At 45.3% G+C, this 12874-nt stretch overlaps 1 protein-coding gene across 3 annotated transcripts in view; it reads left to right on the top strand.

Annotated features, from left to right (window-relative positions):
* TNFAIP8 (TNF alpha induced protein 8) overlaps positions 1–12874 on the top strand; it is a 110657-nt gene that overhangs the window by 39124 nt on the left and 58659 nt on the right. The window contains exon 1 of one of the 3 annotated variants that reach the window (XM_046668430.1): positions 5533–5594. The exons of 1 other annotated variant lie outside the window; for it this stretch is intronic. Coding sequence is in view for 1 of the 2 variants with exons in the window: in XM_046668427.1 (XP_046524383.1) it covers positions 10015–10027 (13 nt within the window). In the remaining variant the exon portion in view is untranslated. Of the gene's footprint in view, positions 1–5532; positions 5595–9594; positions 10028–12874 lie in introns of those variants that run through there. One more of the 3 variants, XM_046668427.1, reaches the window with a different exon arrangement.

The following is a 12874-nucleotide window of genomic DNA, read 5'->3' as shown; positions in this document are numbered from 1 at the left end:
GGCCTCCTCCGGCCCCCCTGTTTATCATTTATCCTAGGGGCTACCGTGGGGCACAGTGAGCCCTCACTAAATATTTGTTGAATGAATGTGAGAAGGCAGTGGCCCTGGATTGTAATTGTCAGTGTCCTCATTCTGATTTAATTTGCCTTAAAAATTTAAAGTCTTCCAGAGTCAAAAATTTCTGTTTTGGGGCCATCCTAGTAGCATAGTGGTTATGTTCACATGCTCCCCTTTGGCAGCCCGGGATTTGCCAGTTTGGATCCCAGGCGTGGACCTACGTACTCTTATCAAGCCATGCTGTGGCAGCATCCCACATATAAAGTAGAGGAAGGTGGGCACAGCTGTTAGCTCAGGGCCAGTCTTCCTCTGCAAAAGAGGAGGATTGGTGGTGGATGTTAGCTCAGGGCTAATCTTCCTCAAAAAAAAAAAAAAACGTATTCAGTGAACCCATGTGGACCTGGCATGTGAGGCCGGCCCAGTGGCATAGCATTTAAGTTTGTGCACTGTGCTTTGATGGCCTGAGGTATGCTCGTTTGGATCCTGGGCGCAGACCTATGTACTCCTTGTCAAGCTGTGCTGTGGCAGGTGTCCCACATATAAAATAGAGGAAGATGGGCACAGATGTTAGCTCAAGTCCCATCTTCCTCAGCAAAAAAGAGGAAGATTGGCAGTGATGTTAGCTCAGGGTTAATCTTCCTTGAAAAAATTAAAAAATAAAAAATAAAAATAAGTAAAAAATTTAAAAATTTCTGTTTTTGGGCCGGCACAGTGGCGTAGTGGTTAAGTTTGCGTGCTCTGCTTCAGCCGCCCAGGGTTCGCAGATTTGGATCCCAGGCATGGACCTGTGCACCACTTATCAAACCATGCTGTGGTGGCATCCCACATAAAACAGAGGAAGATTGGCACAGATATTAGCTCAGGGCCAGTCTTCCTCAAGCAAAAAGAGGAAGATTGGCAACAGATGTTAACTCAGGGCCAATCTTTCTCACACGCACATACAAAATTTCTGTTCTGTTATAAAGTCCTGTGTATATGTTTCCCTCAGGTCTGTAATTTCCAGGGGATTATTAAAAATGAAACTAAAAGAAATATGTGGGATTCTGCTAGCAAATCACTTTCAATCTGTGCTCCTTGAGGGACTGTTGAGTGCCGAGCTTAGGAGGCTGCCAAACAGGACGTAGGAACCAAACTACCTTTGTGACCGAGCAGCGAGCAGGGAGGCAGATTGGCTGAATGGGCCTCTGCAGTGAACTTTTTCAACTTGGGCATGCTTAGCCAGGATCGGAATCCCTGAGACTTGTTGTGACTTGTCTGAACTGTTTATTAAATTTTCAAACCTGTTTGGGAGGAAGGCTTGAACACAAGAGTATATGTAGGTTTTGAGCGGTAAATTTCATTTAAAAGAAGTAGACAAGAATGTACGCATGGTTAATGCGTAATAATATAAGGGGGACTGTTGCTGTCAGTTGTAATGAATCTAAGGAACAGGGAAAGGTTGTTTCCTTAGAAGATCCGGGTCAGCATTTCACACTTCACCCTCAGGGCTGGGAGCTCCTGGGTGAGGTTTCTAAGTCTCCATCCTCTCAGAATTCCTATCTCGAACTTCTTCAGAACAAGGATCAGAGGGGCCTAACAGTCAGTGCTGAGTCAGAGGGATAAGCAAGAAAGGAATGACACACTTCCTGCCCTAAGTTCTAGGGAGTTTTTATGGTTTGTTTTTTTATTTGGCTTTCAAGATTCCCTAAGAAGACAGAAGATTTCCCTAGCCTTCTCTCAATCAGCAGCCTCTGTATATTTTGTGATCTCGTAGGATGTCCACTCTGCTATACCTTCTTGTTACTCACAGGTTTTTAAAAAGCTTTTTTCCTTAATAAAAAAGTATCACATGCTTGTGTAGTGTATTTATCAGCTACAATTTGACCAAAAAAAAAAAAAAACGAAAAATGAAAAAAAAGGTACTCCTTAATTTCACGACCCAGGAAAAAAACATACTGTGAATATCACTCCAAGCTTTTTCTGTATGCCTATAGTTTTTCTCTACAAAAATTATATAGTACTTAATATAATTATTTTCTGTTCTTTTATGTATTGCTTTGTAGCCTTTGTGAAGAGTTCTCATGTTTTTAACTATTCTACGAGATCATTTTTAAAAACTGTGTTTCATGCCATTATATAGTTGCACCCTAATTCACTTAACCGGTCCCCCACTTGGACAGTGGAGCTGTTTGCAGCCGTCACCATTATCATAGCACCCCACAGCTCCCTTGCACTGCAGCTGTCCGCACTTGTCTCTGTTTCATTGGATATATTCCTGGAAGTGTTTCAAAGGGCATGTAGGATTTTAAGGTTTTGATCTTTATTGCCACTTTGCCTCCCAGGCATTTGTCCTGCTTTACATTCCCACCATATAATACAAACTTCTGACCATGTCCTATATAATCCTCCCTATTCTGGCCTTTGCCTGACTCCCCTCTGCTTCCCACACTTTTCTTCCCGTGCTTCCAGCGCTGCAGCCACACTGGCCCCCTTTCCGCTCCTTTCCCTGGAGCGTGCCAGGCTTGTCCTACCTCAGACTGGAGCACCTGCTCTTCCCAGTGCCCGGCCTGCTCTTCCTCTGGCTCTGGGCATACACCTGCGATACCACCTCTGCCAGAGTGGTCTCCACCAGGACCCTCTGTCCATTTCCATCCTGGCACCTCTCACAATCTGTCCTTTATGTATGTGTTTACTTGGCTGCCATCTCTTTCTCCCATTTAATGTCGGTTCATGTATTGTATTTTCCACCATGTCCCCAGCACCTATGTCAACACCTAGCATGCAGTAGGTACAGGATAAATGTGGGTTGATTTTGGTGGATGAATGAGGAAATCTCCCTGTCACCTAGGAATGTGTAGTGTAGTGGGGATAACGAGATGTGTATGGCAATGGCTATCTCTTGGAGTGATGTGCTAAATGTTGTAAGAAAGCTTGTGAGTGGCATAGGGAGACAGAGTAGTGGGAGCTGGTGTGGGCTACAGGCATCACGACAAGCCTCGTGTGAGCTGAGCCTTGGGAGACTGGCAGTGTTTTGTAGCTGATGTTGGTGGAAAGGACTCCAGAGGCCAAGCATAGTGGGGGGGCAGAGGCCCAGAAGTAGGACAGTGCTAAGCACAGTTGGGGCAGGACTGGGGACCCCTTAACTCCGGTGCTGACAGTGTGGACTCTGATCCACGAGCAGCTGGGAAGCATTGCACATTCCTCATCGGAGAGTGACGTGGTAAAGTGAGGATGTGGAAGCACTTTTTAAGTTCCGTTCTAGGCACAGATGGTGATGTTATGGTGACGGAGCTGTGCTTTCAGAAGATGTGCCTTGAGGGCAACTAAGCGAAAGGAACCAGAAATTCAGGCTAGAGGATGAAGCCCAAAGTAGGATGGGGTGATGGGGCCGGAACGAAGCGGAAGGCAGAAGGGGCATTGCAGAGGTGAGGAAACATGAGAGCTTGGTGGCTGGCAGGGCGAGAGTGAAGTTCATGATGATGCTGAGGCTTCTTGTGTGAATTACTGATGAGAAGGTGAAATATGGAGCCCAGAAGAGAAGTGTTTTGGGGTAGGGAAGTGTATGAATTTAGTTTTAGCCCACCCCTTTGCCATATGAGTGAGCTTTCTAGATTAAACTAGCCCATGTGCTCTCCTTTGTCCTGAAAGTTCTTGAGTGATGAGAAGATAGAGGAGGGGAGATAGAAATACACCACAGGACAGGAGACTCCAGGCTCCCATGGCCCCCTCCTCATGTGTAAGTGTGGGACTGCTTAGTGGGAAGGGAAAGCGGGGCTCTCAGATCTCTCCAGGGGATGAGAAGTAGTTTGCTGGCAGTGCCTGCTCCCCAGTCAGCACATGGAAGGGGCTTGTCTGATGTCAGCTTGTTGTTAGGTAAACTTGTTCATTTGCTAGACTGGGGAGGATGCGGTGGAGGACAGGTGCTGACTGTTGGGTGCCTGAGCATGGGGGCTCTGGGTACTGATGGGATAAGGCCCAGAACTGGGTGACACTTTGTCCTTCCCCTGCAAATGGTCAAAACCGATGTTTGTTTTTCCTGAGGGGAAAAATCAAAGGGAAGCTTTACTCAAGACATGCTGTAATTTCTTTTTTTTTTTTTTTTACATTTTTTTCTCTTTTTGAGGAAGATTAGCCCTGAGCTAACATCTGCTGCCAATCCTCCTCTTTTTGCTGAGGAAGACTGACCCTGAGCTAACATCCGTGCCCATCTTCCTCTACTTTATATGTAGACGCCTACCACAGCATGGCTTGCCAAGCGGTGCCACGTCCGCACCTGGGATCTGAACCGGAGAACCCTGGGCCACTGAAGCCGAACCTGCAAACTTAACCGCTGTGCCACTGGGCCAGCCCCGACATGCTATAATTTCTGATTGCTCTCTAAATTGGAAAGTTTCTGAAAGTTCTTATTATTATTTTAAATTTAGGTTTGAAAATAGCCGCATAAATAAAACTACAAAATGACAAAGCTCTCTGTCCTCTAGAGGGGGAATGGAGAGTAGGCATTCTCTGGAAAGTTGTCTTTTCAAGAAGCCACCTTCTGCCACCTTTAAAGCAAAGGGTTTGACAGAATCCAAATGGCAATGAGAAGGGAGCAGCACAGATGGAAAGACAGCAGCACTTGGTGAATGAGAGACCATCCAAACCAAGAGGGGGGAATCAGTGATGATGGGTGACAGGGCGCTGATGGAATCCAGAGAGGTTAAAACAGAGAGAAAAATGACCTGGTTTGGTGATGGAGGGAGGGTTAGGAATTCAGCTTGGGAAATATCATATGTTGTATATTAACTAGAAATGCTAGAAATTTATAGAGAAATTTACTCTGCAATTGGAGAGTTTTTCTTGGCAAGTAGAGAGTTTCATTAGTTTAGTGTTTTATTACTCAGGATCACGTTCAGTTTTACATGAAGGTTTGCAATGGAAGAATGCTGTAAAACGTCAGGACTCGGTTTGTATTCAGTTCAGCAGAAAATAAACCACATCCAAGTGCCAGTGTATTTATTGCAGCAGGCGCACAGCGTTTCTTTGCTTTGTAAATGCTGATTTAGTGTTTTCATTGGTGGTGCAAGTGTGAAGAGAGATTTGAGCCTGCATCTCAGGAAGACGGACATAAAGGCTCCTTCTGGAGTCCTCAGAGCTGGCGTTCACTGCAGCTGCCCTGCTAACCAGCTAGCGGTGTGATTTCTGGGCACGCCTTTCCTCCTCCTTGGGCTGCCTCATTTTCCTTGTTGTGAAATGAGGTTAGATAATATCAGAGGACTTACCGACACCAAAATTAGGTGATTCTAAGAGAGAAGAGAAAGACAGCCTTTTTTTTTTTTGCTTCTGAGTAACATTTTATAAAATTTATACTTAAAACATAGAAACACACATGTGATAGAAAGGTCTGCCTCCCACACTGATTTTTTTGTGCAGCCCTGTGGGGAGGAGGCTGCGCATGGCAGCTGACATGATGACAGACTTGAGAAGTCTCCACCCCAGCCCTATCTCTGATGCCAACACTGGGTCCCAGCAGCTCCTCTTCACTCTGTTTAACTCACTGCTCTGCCTGGCCTTTAAAGGTGGGTTTCCAGATCTTCTTTTTGTTTTCCAGGCAGTCCTCTATTTGTGTTTTCTGTCTGGTGAACCAGGGACTCTTTCATGATAGGATATTAAGAGAAAAAAGCCAACAGATGTGGAGTAACACACCTAGGTTCATATCCTAGCTTTGCTCTAAGCAGGTGTGTTAAATTCATGGAGCTCAGTTCCCTCATCTGTAACCTGGGGATAGTTGTGTCCACCCCCAGGGTTTCGGTGAGGACTAGAAGAATGTAGGGAAATCATCGTGCGTGCTGCCCAGCAGCTAGCAGCTGCTCAGCCAGTGGGATTTCCTCACCCTTGCCTAGACATGAACCACGTACTCCTCTGCAGTGGCAAAGCCTCCTTGTGTGAGAGAGGGTGAGTCTCACCATTTGCCGTCTCTGTGATAACATCTAGAACATCCTCTGGAGCACCTTGCCATTCTCAGGCGTTGTGTCTCCTGGAGTCATTTCCCCTCAGCCTGCCTGCCTTCCTGCTTCGCCAGTGACTCTTTCCTCCTTGAAGGACAGGAGAGGGACAAAAAGAAGCAAGTCAAATCGAGGAGGTGGCTCTGGTTGGGGCCATGGTTTTAGAGAGCCCATTGAAAGAGGAGGGGTGGCTGGGAGAAGGCAGAAGAAGAGGGTCCAGAGAGGACCAGTGGGGAGAGGGGAGGGTTGAACAGGAAGCAAACAGCACTACTCTTGGCAGCGGCGGTATTGTGCACTAGCGACTAGGGAGCGTCTTGGGAATGCCAGAGCATGAAGGTCACGGTGTTCTGTAGACGTTTCCAGTTCTCTCTCTGAAGCTATGGAATCAGATGAGAACAACCAAATGAAGGTATCTTTTTCATGCAGGCACACATTTCATCATTCTTCTGGTGATTTTGTTGAATATGCTGCTGATAAGGATGTGGGTGGCTGTAAAGGAAATATTTTCTTGGGGTGTGTATTAAGCAGTTGATGAAACTAGGCCAGAGAGTGTATGTTCTGGAGATTGTTCTGGGAGGGTAGGGCTTGGGTCTCGTGCCTTCTCTTCTCAGCCCTGCCTCATCATGCAGGTCCCTGTTGAATATGCTGCTTAATCTCTTTTGCTATGTCAGTCTCACTGGGAATTGGGATCGCCACCCACTTTCCCTGGGTGTGGGGATAGTGAGATGATTTAAGTGATAGTGCCTTGCTCTGAGACACCTAGATAATATAGCGTGCCTGTGCTCCCAAGAGGACGATCTGGTTTTCAAGTAGCCACCATCATGTGGTTGTAGATAGATGAAGAAGAAGTACCAGATAAGATGGGCCCAGACTTCCCTAACGATGGCTTATTTAGCATCATGGTGAAGTTCCAGAGTGCCTCTGTCAATGGCAGTGCCAGTTGCACTCCTAAGGGCAGTGGTTTGAGGGTGTTGGGGTGCTGAGGAGCACCCTGCTTCAGTGGTGGAGTTGTGTTCAACAGAAAAAGACAGAGCTACGTGTGATCCTGAGCACATATTGCCTTAACAAAGCTGGATGTGGACAGATTCCTCAGTCACTGGGCCAGCAGGCAGAGTGTGTAGGGCTAGACGTCCCGCCTGCCTCCTCTTCCTCCCTACCTCAGGGCACGGGTGATGCCTCTGCAGTGGGCGACTCTCACAGCTGTTGATCCTTCAATCTCCTGAAAGTGGCCTAATTTGCAAGTCCTCGGGAGGTACAGAGAGCTGTATTCATGTCTACAAAAGCAACTGAAGAGAGTTAGATATTTTTTTACATAAGGCTATTCTGTGAGTTCTGACTGCTCCACAAATCTCCCTGATCTCTGTCTATGATTCTTCTTTCTTCCCAAATGAAGTAGGATGAGAAGAATATATAATTACAGCTGCTGGGACTGCTTTAAAAAACAGCAAACTTTGAATAAATCTGAGCCTGTAAGACCTGGGCATTCTGAGCTTAAATAAGAGAAAAGGGAGGAATGTCATAGGGAAATGACCTCTTGCATGACTTTTAGTCTATCCAGATGTGTTGTTTTTTATTCCCCCATTGTTGGAGAGCTCTCTCAAAAATCAGGAATTGGTCCTGCTGTGTGCGGAGGAGCTCAAATGATTCATGAGGCTCTAATGCTTGCAGCCTTCTCTGCCCTAGCCTGGTGTCAGCACCATCTTGATGCCTCCCTGACTGCGGTGCAGCATGTGTGAGGGCTCTGCCACCATGGTGGCCGTTGTTTTCATGTAATGCTGTACGACTCTTCCTCTAGCCTTCCCTTCCCGCAGCTTCACTGTGCTGCTCCATCCTCTCCCAGCGCTAGTGGACAGAGTGGTTCCTGGTAGCCACCCAGCCGTGCAGCTACCACTGAGGCCACATTTTAAGGAAATGTGAGAGACCACTTCCTCTGTTTAGATGTAAGATTCTGCTCTTTACACTTTGTAACTTACCATTGGAATTGCCAATGAGTCAGTGTTTGGGAAGTCCTTGTGGTTTAGAATCCTGCGCTTCCAGGAGGAGTTTTCTCTTAGCATCTTCTTTGAGCCTTAGTCCCTGATGAAGTTGTTATAGCATTAGGGGGCCGGTCAGAATTTGGGGAGATAACATGAAGGAAAGCAAAATGATGGTTTCTAAGGTATAAACTTCAAACCATTATGAGTTAACCACGTGATAATGTAGGCTAAAGAAAATAGAAAACGTATGTTTGCAAATTGATGTTGATTTGGTATCTCTTTTAGCCTCCTCCCCAAATTAGTAGTAGGCATTTGATTTTAATTTAGGTCAACGATAATGTTCATTGCTATTTGAGCACTCACTGTGCATCAGGCAATATATTATTTGCTTCCCATGGTTCTCTTCACATCTTGAAAGCAATTCTATGAGGTAGGTGGTGTTACTCTCATTTGACAGAAAATAAAATTGTTCACAGAGGTAGAGTAACTTGCAAGTCTACAAAACCAGAAAGTAGCATAGCTAGAATTTGAACCGAGCCTAGTAGACTCCACAGCACTTGTCCATTGCATTCCACTTGGTATCTTTTTTGCTGAGTACCTGGTAGGCTCAAGGCAGAGTGTTATTGCTACAGAGGATAAAAATCAAATCAGAAACTTACCAGGTAGTGGAGGATAAGATAGATATGCCACCAAAGATAATATAAAGACAACTGTGATTAGATACCCAGAAAGTGTTAACCAAGAAAGCTCAGATGGGGCTGGCCCAGTGGCGCAGCAGTTAACTGTGCACATTCCGCTTCTTGGCAGCCCAGGTTCACCGGTTCGGATTCCGGGTGCGGACATGGCACCACTTGGCAAAAGCCATGCTGTGGTCGGTGTCCCACGTATAAAATAGAGGAAGATCGGCACGAATGTTAGCTCAAGGCCAGTCTTCCTCAGCAAAAGGAGGAAGATAGGCAGTAGTTAGCTCAGGGCTAATCTTCCTTAAAAGAAAAAAAAGCTCAGATGAGGTACTGTGAGGGTTAAAGGAAGAGGCTGAGATCCTACATAGCTCATTGGGATCCTCAGGAAACGACATCATAGAGGTGATGCTCTTGAAGTGCACCTCGGGGACTGGCAGAATCTTACCCAGTGGGGATGGATAAGGGAAAGATTTGGGGGTGATGATGACTGTCAAATGCCCAGGTAAATACATAGCTTCTAAAGAGACTATTAGATATTATAATGCATATATCTGTGTATATGTACATGTGTGTATTCTGTGTCCCTGGATACAGTCACATGTACATTCATTGTAAAAACCTTATATTCTCTTCAAAAGCAAAAGGCTAGTCATTTTAAGCAGCAACGTTGCCCCAACTGTATTCTCTAGTTCTCCTGAGAATTGGAACACCTCTAAGCAGTACTGCTATTAATAGGCATTCATGTTTCTACTAGCCAGGTTGGAATGAGATGGGTTTTTTTTAATTTTCTTTTTTCCAGGCATCTATGATTGGAGCTGCTCACTTTTTTTTTTTTTAAAGTATCGTGCGTCTTTTCTAGCATGTTGAAACGTTAGACTTCCTGTTTCTGCTTGATTTTGAAAGTGTCTCCTGTACACCTATCACAGGTAATCCCGTGTTTCTGCGTAGCCGTAGTTTTCAGGTGGCAAGTGCAGGCAGCAACCAGTCCATCCCCATTGTGGACGTGGAGACCGCTCGGGATTCACAATTAAAGGCTACATAGTGCATTCCACCACAGGTGACGAAACCCAGCTCCCAGAATAACAAGCAAGACAACTTTTGAGGTGACTGTTGTTGACTAGTGTCTTCTGTGCATTTGTTTGGTAATCTTCTGGTGGATTTTTCAAAAGGACGACATAAATTCTTTGGAATTATTCTCGGGGAGGACTACTGTTCCTGAAGGCGATACAGATGCCATAGAATACATAGCAACAGGGTAGCTGTGTATGTTCCCCCAGTCTGTGCGACTCTACCAAGGTGCTGTGAAGCTGTCTGTCTGATTGACGCAGGGAGGACATGCTGAAACTAGGTGAGTTAAAACTGCCCTCGGACTAAGTTGGATGTAATGTCTTCGTTGGAATCTGGCGGAATATTCAGATGACTAAATAACATGGTGTTGCCATCTACAAGGGAGTAACATTTGCTTGCGGCTTTAAAGTGGTTGTGTCCAGCAAATCACTGCTTTTCTTTTGCTGTGACTCGGTGTGGAGAATCCGTGTTAAGCTGAGGGAGGTTTGATTATGGTGGGTGGAAAAAATCGCATCTGAAGTTTTTGTGTAGACAGTTTCATTTGTAAACAAATGAAAGGTTGAAATGTTTCAGAAATGGGGCTCTAAGAAGATTAGATAGCTTTTTCACTTAAAGTTTCTCCTTTTTACATTTCCCGTGTGTTTATTAACCCTAAGATGGCTCTGATTCGCAGTGGTCTGCGAGTGGCGGTCATGCTGTGTGGTGACCTGCCAACACAGGGTGTTTATTTTTATTCTCCCATCGTGAAGATATTTGTCAGAATATTGCTGCTCCCATTTCCTCTAACAGCCAATAAGCAACTTTATCCCGCATATAAGGCCTTTTGTACTTTTAAAATGTAGCTTAGGCTTGTTTTCAGCCATACTTAATGCTGCTACAAGTAGACTTAATTTTATTTTTAAGGCAAGTTGGAAAAGTTTTCAAGGATTGAAATAAAGAGTGTTTGAAATACCCCTTAGAGTTATATTGGTATTTGCACACTTTTGTTCAAGTCTATGCGTAATATTTGTTGAAGTTTATCTAAAATTTTTCTGCTCAAAAGTTTTTCTGGAACTTTAGTTGAATCCTAGGAAGGAACTAGAAATTGGGAGACATAGGTGGGTGTTAGTCTATCTATTTTCTTGGCCCGTTAATTGAACCTTTGGCAGCCATGACTTCTTCTGCTGCATGGAATGTGGTCACCTGCACATCATCTATGTTAAATGTGCATTTGCCTACCAGGGGCCCAGAGCTGTGCATGTGATTGTCTGTCTACTTTCTTTATATATGTAGATAGGCACGTTCTGCCCAATATATAAAAATAGTTATGTGTCTGTGATTGTATATCATGGCGTATTTACAGTTGGGATCAGAGCCAGGTTTGGTTGGGAGGGTTTTGTGAAAGAAGTGAGTTTTGGGTAGAGTTCCAAAGGGAGGGCAAGTTACGTACTTTGGCAGAAAGAAGCAGCATACATTTAGCCTCCGAGGCTGGAGAGATTAAATCAGATGCATTCAGTGAGTAAGCATGAGCCATTTGAGAGGACTGTACATTATTGGTTGAAAATAGCCAGGCTAAAAGTGAAGAGAAGGCAAGGGAATAAGTGTAGACAAGAACAGGAGGGGCGTGAGGGAGCTTCTAGATCCTGTGTTGCTGGTAAGATTCACCCTTGGAGACCAGCACACCCTGACCATGTTGCCATCTAGTGGAACTGGCTGAAATGCATGTGGGAGCATCACCACCTCTTCTCATTTCCAGTTAAATGAATAGTGGGGTATCTTGAGAGTAGGGACGCTCTCTCCTACTCCTTTCCCCCAGGACTTTAAATGAAAAATTAGAGAAAGGAGATGGATGTAACTGTTCCTCCAAAATCATGTTAATTTTGACTCTAGAAAATGGAGCTGAAGGCCAACTTAATTTCCCATAGACAACATGTGGAGACCGTGGTGTTGCTGAGAGTGCAGCGTGTACATGGCCCTTCAGCTCGGGCCATGGAACATGCAGGAAGCAGCGCTTGAGAAGTTCTGCAGCAGAATGAAAGCGTATCGCATCTGGCCCTGGGTTGGCTTGATGTTTCATGTGGTTGTAGAGTCCACCCTGGTGCAGTGGTGGCAGAGGAAAGCCCTCTGACTGTAGACACCACAGCCCATGGACCTCAGAGCTGGAAGACGCTGTAGAGGGCCGTGCTCCTGCTCTCCCTTCCACCCATGCATGCATGCATGCATTCATTCCACAAAACTTACTGAATTCCTCTCATCTATCAGCACACTCTTCTAGGTACAAGTGAATAAAGCAGATAGAAACCCCTGCCCTTGGAGAGTTGACATTCTAGTGGGGGAGACAGACAATAAACAAAATAAATACGTAAAATATATAGAAGGTAAGATATTATTAAGTGCTAAGGAGGAAAAAAAAGTTTTTATTTTTTTTTTGGTGAGGAAGATTGGCTGAGCTAACGTCTGTTACCAGTCTTCCTCTGTTTTGCTTGAGGAAGATTGTTGCTGAGCTAACAGCCATGCCAGTCTTCCACTATTTTGTATGTGGGATGCTGCTACAGCATGGCTTGATGAGCAGTATGTAGGTGCACACCTGGGATCCAAACCCACAGACCCCAGGTGACTGAAGCAGAGCACACAAACTTAACCATTATGCCACCGGGCGGCCCCCCCAAAAATATTTTTAAGTTGAAAAATAGGGATAAGCATTGTTGTATGTATATGAGGGGAAGATTTGCAGTTGTGTGCCCTCAGTGAGAATGTGATATTAGACTCACGTGAACGACATGAGGAAGCCAGACATGTGACTATCCTAGAGGAGAACATTCCAGGCAGAGGCCAGGCAGATGCAAAGGCCTTGAGGTGGAAATGGGCCTGATGTTCCAGAAACAGCAAAGGGGCTGATGAGAGGAGGGGGGATGAGCCAGAGAGGTGATGAGGGGCCAGATTAGGTGGCGCCTTGTAGACAATTAGAATGAATTTGACTTTTACTGGGCATGAGCGAAGCCATTTGATCTAGTCTAATCTTCTCATTTTACAAATGAAACTTAGGACAAAGAAATTGAGTCAGATGTCTGTGGTTATTCCGAGTCATAGTGCTGGCGCTGGGGTGAGAACCTGCCCCCAACCCCAGTGTTCTTCCTGTCACCGTGCC

The sequence above is a fragment of the Equus quagga genome, chromosome 7 (assembly GCF_021613505.1).
Source record: "Equus quagga isolate Etosha38 chromosome 7, UCLA_HA_Equagga_1.0, whole genome shotgun sequence".
NCBI classification, from domain to species: domain Eukaryota; kingdom Metazoa; phylum Chordata; class Mammalia; order Perissodactyla; family Equidae; genus Equus; species Equus quagga.
Note: the sequence above shows the minus strand (reverse complement) of the source record. Positions and strands in the feature narration are given on the sequence as shown.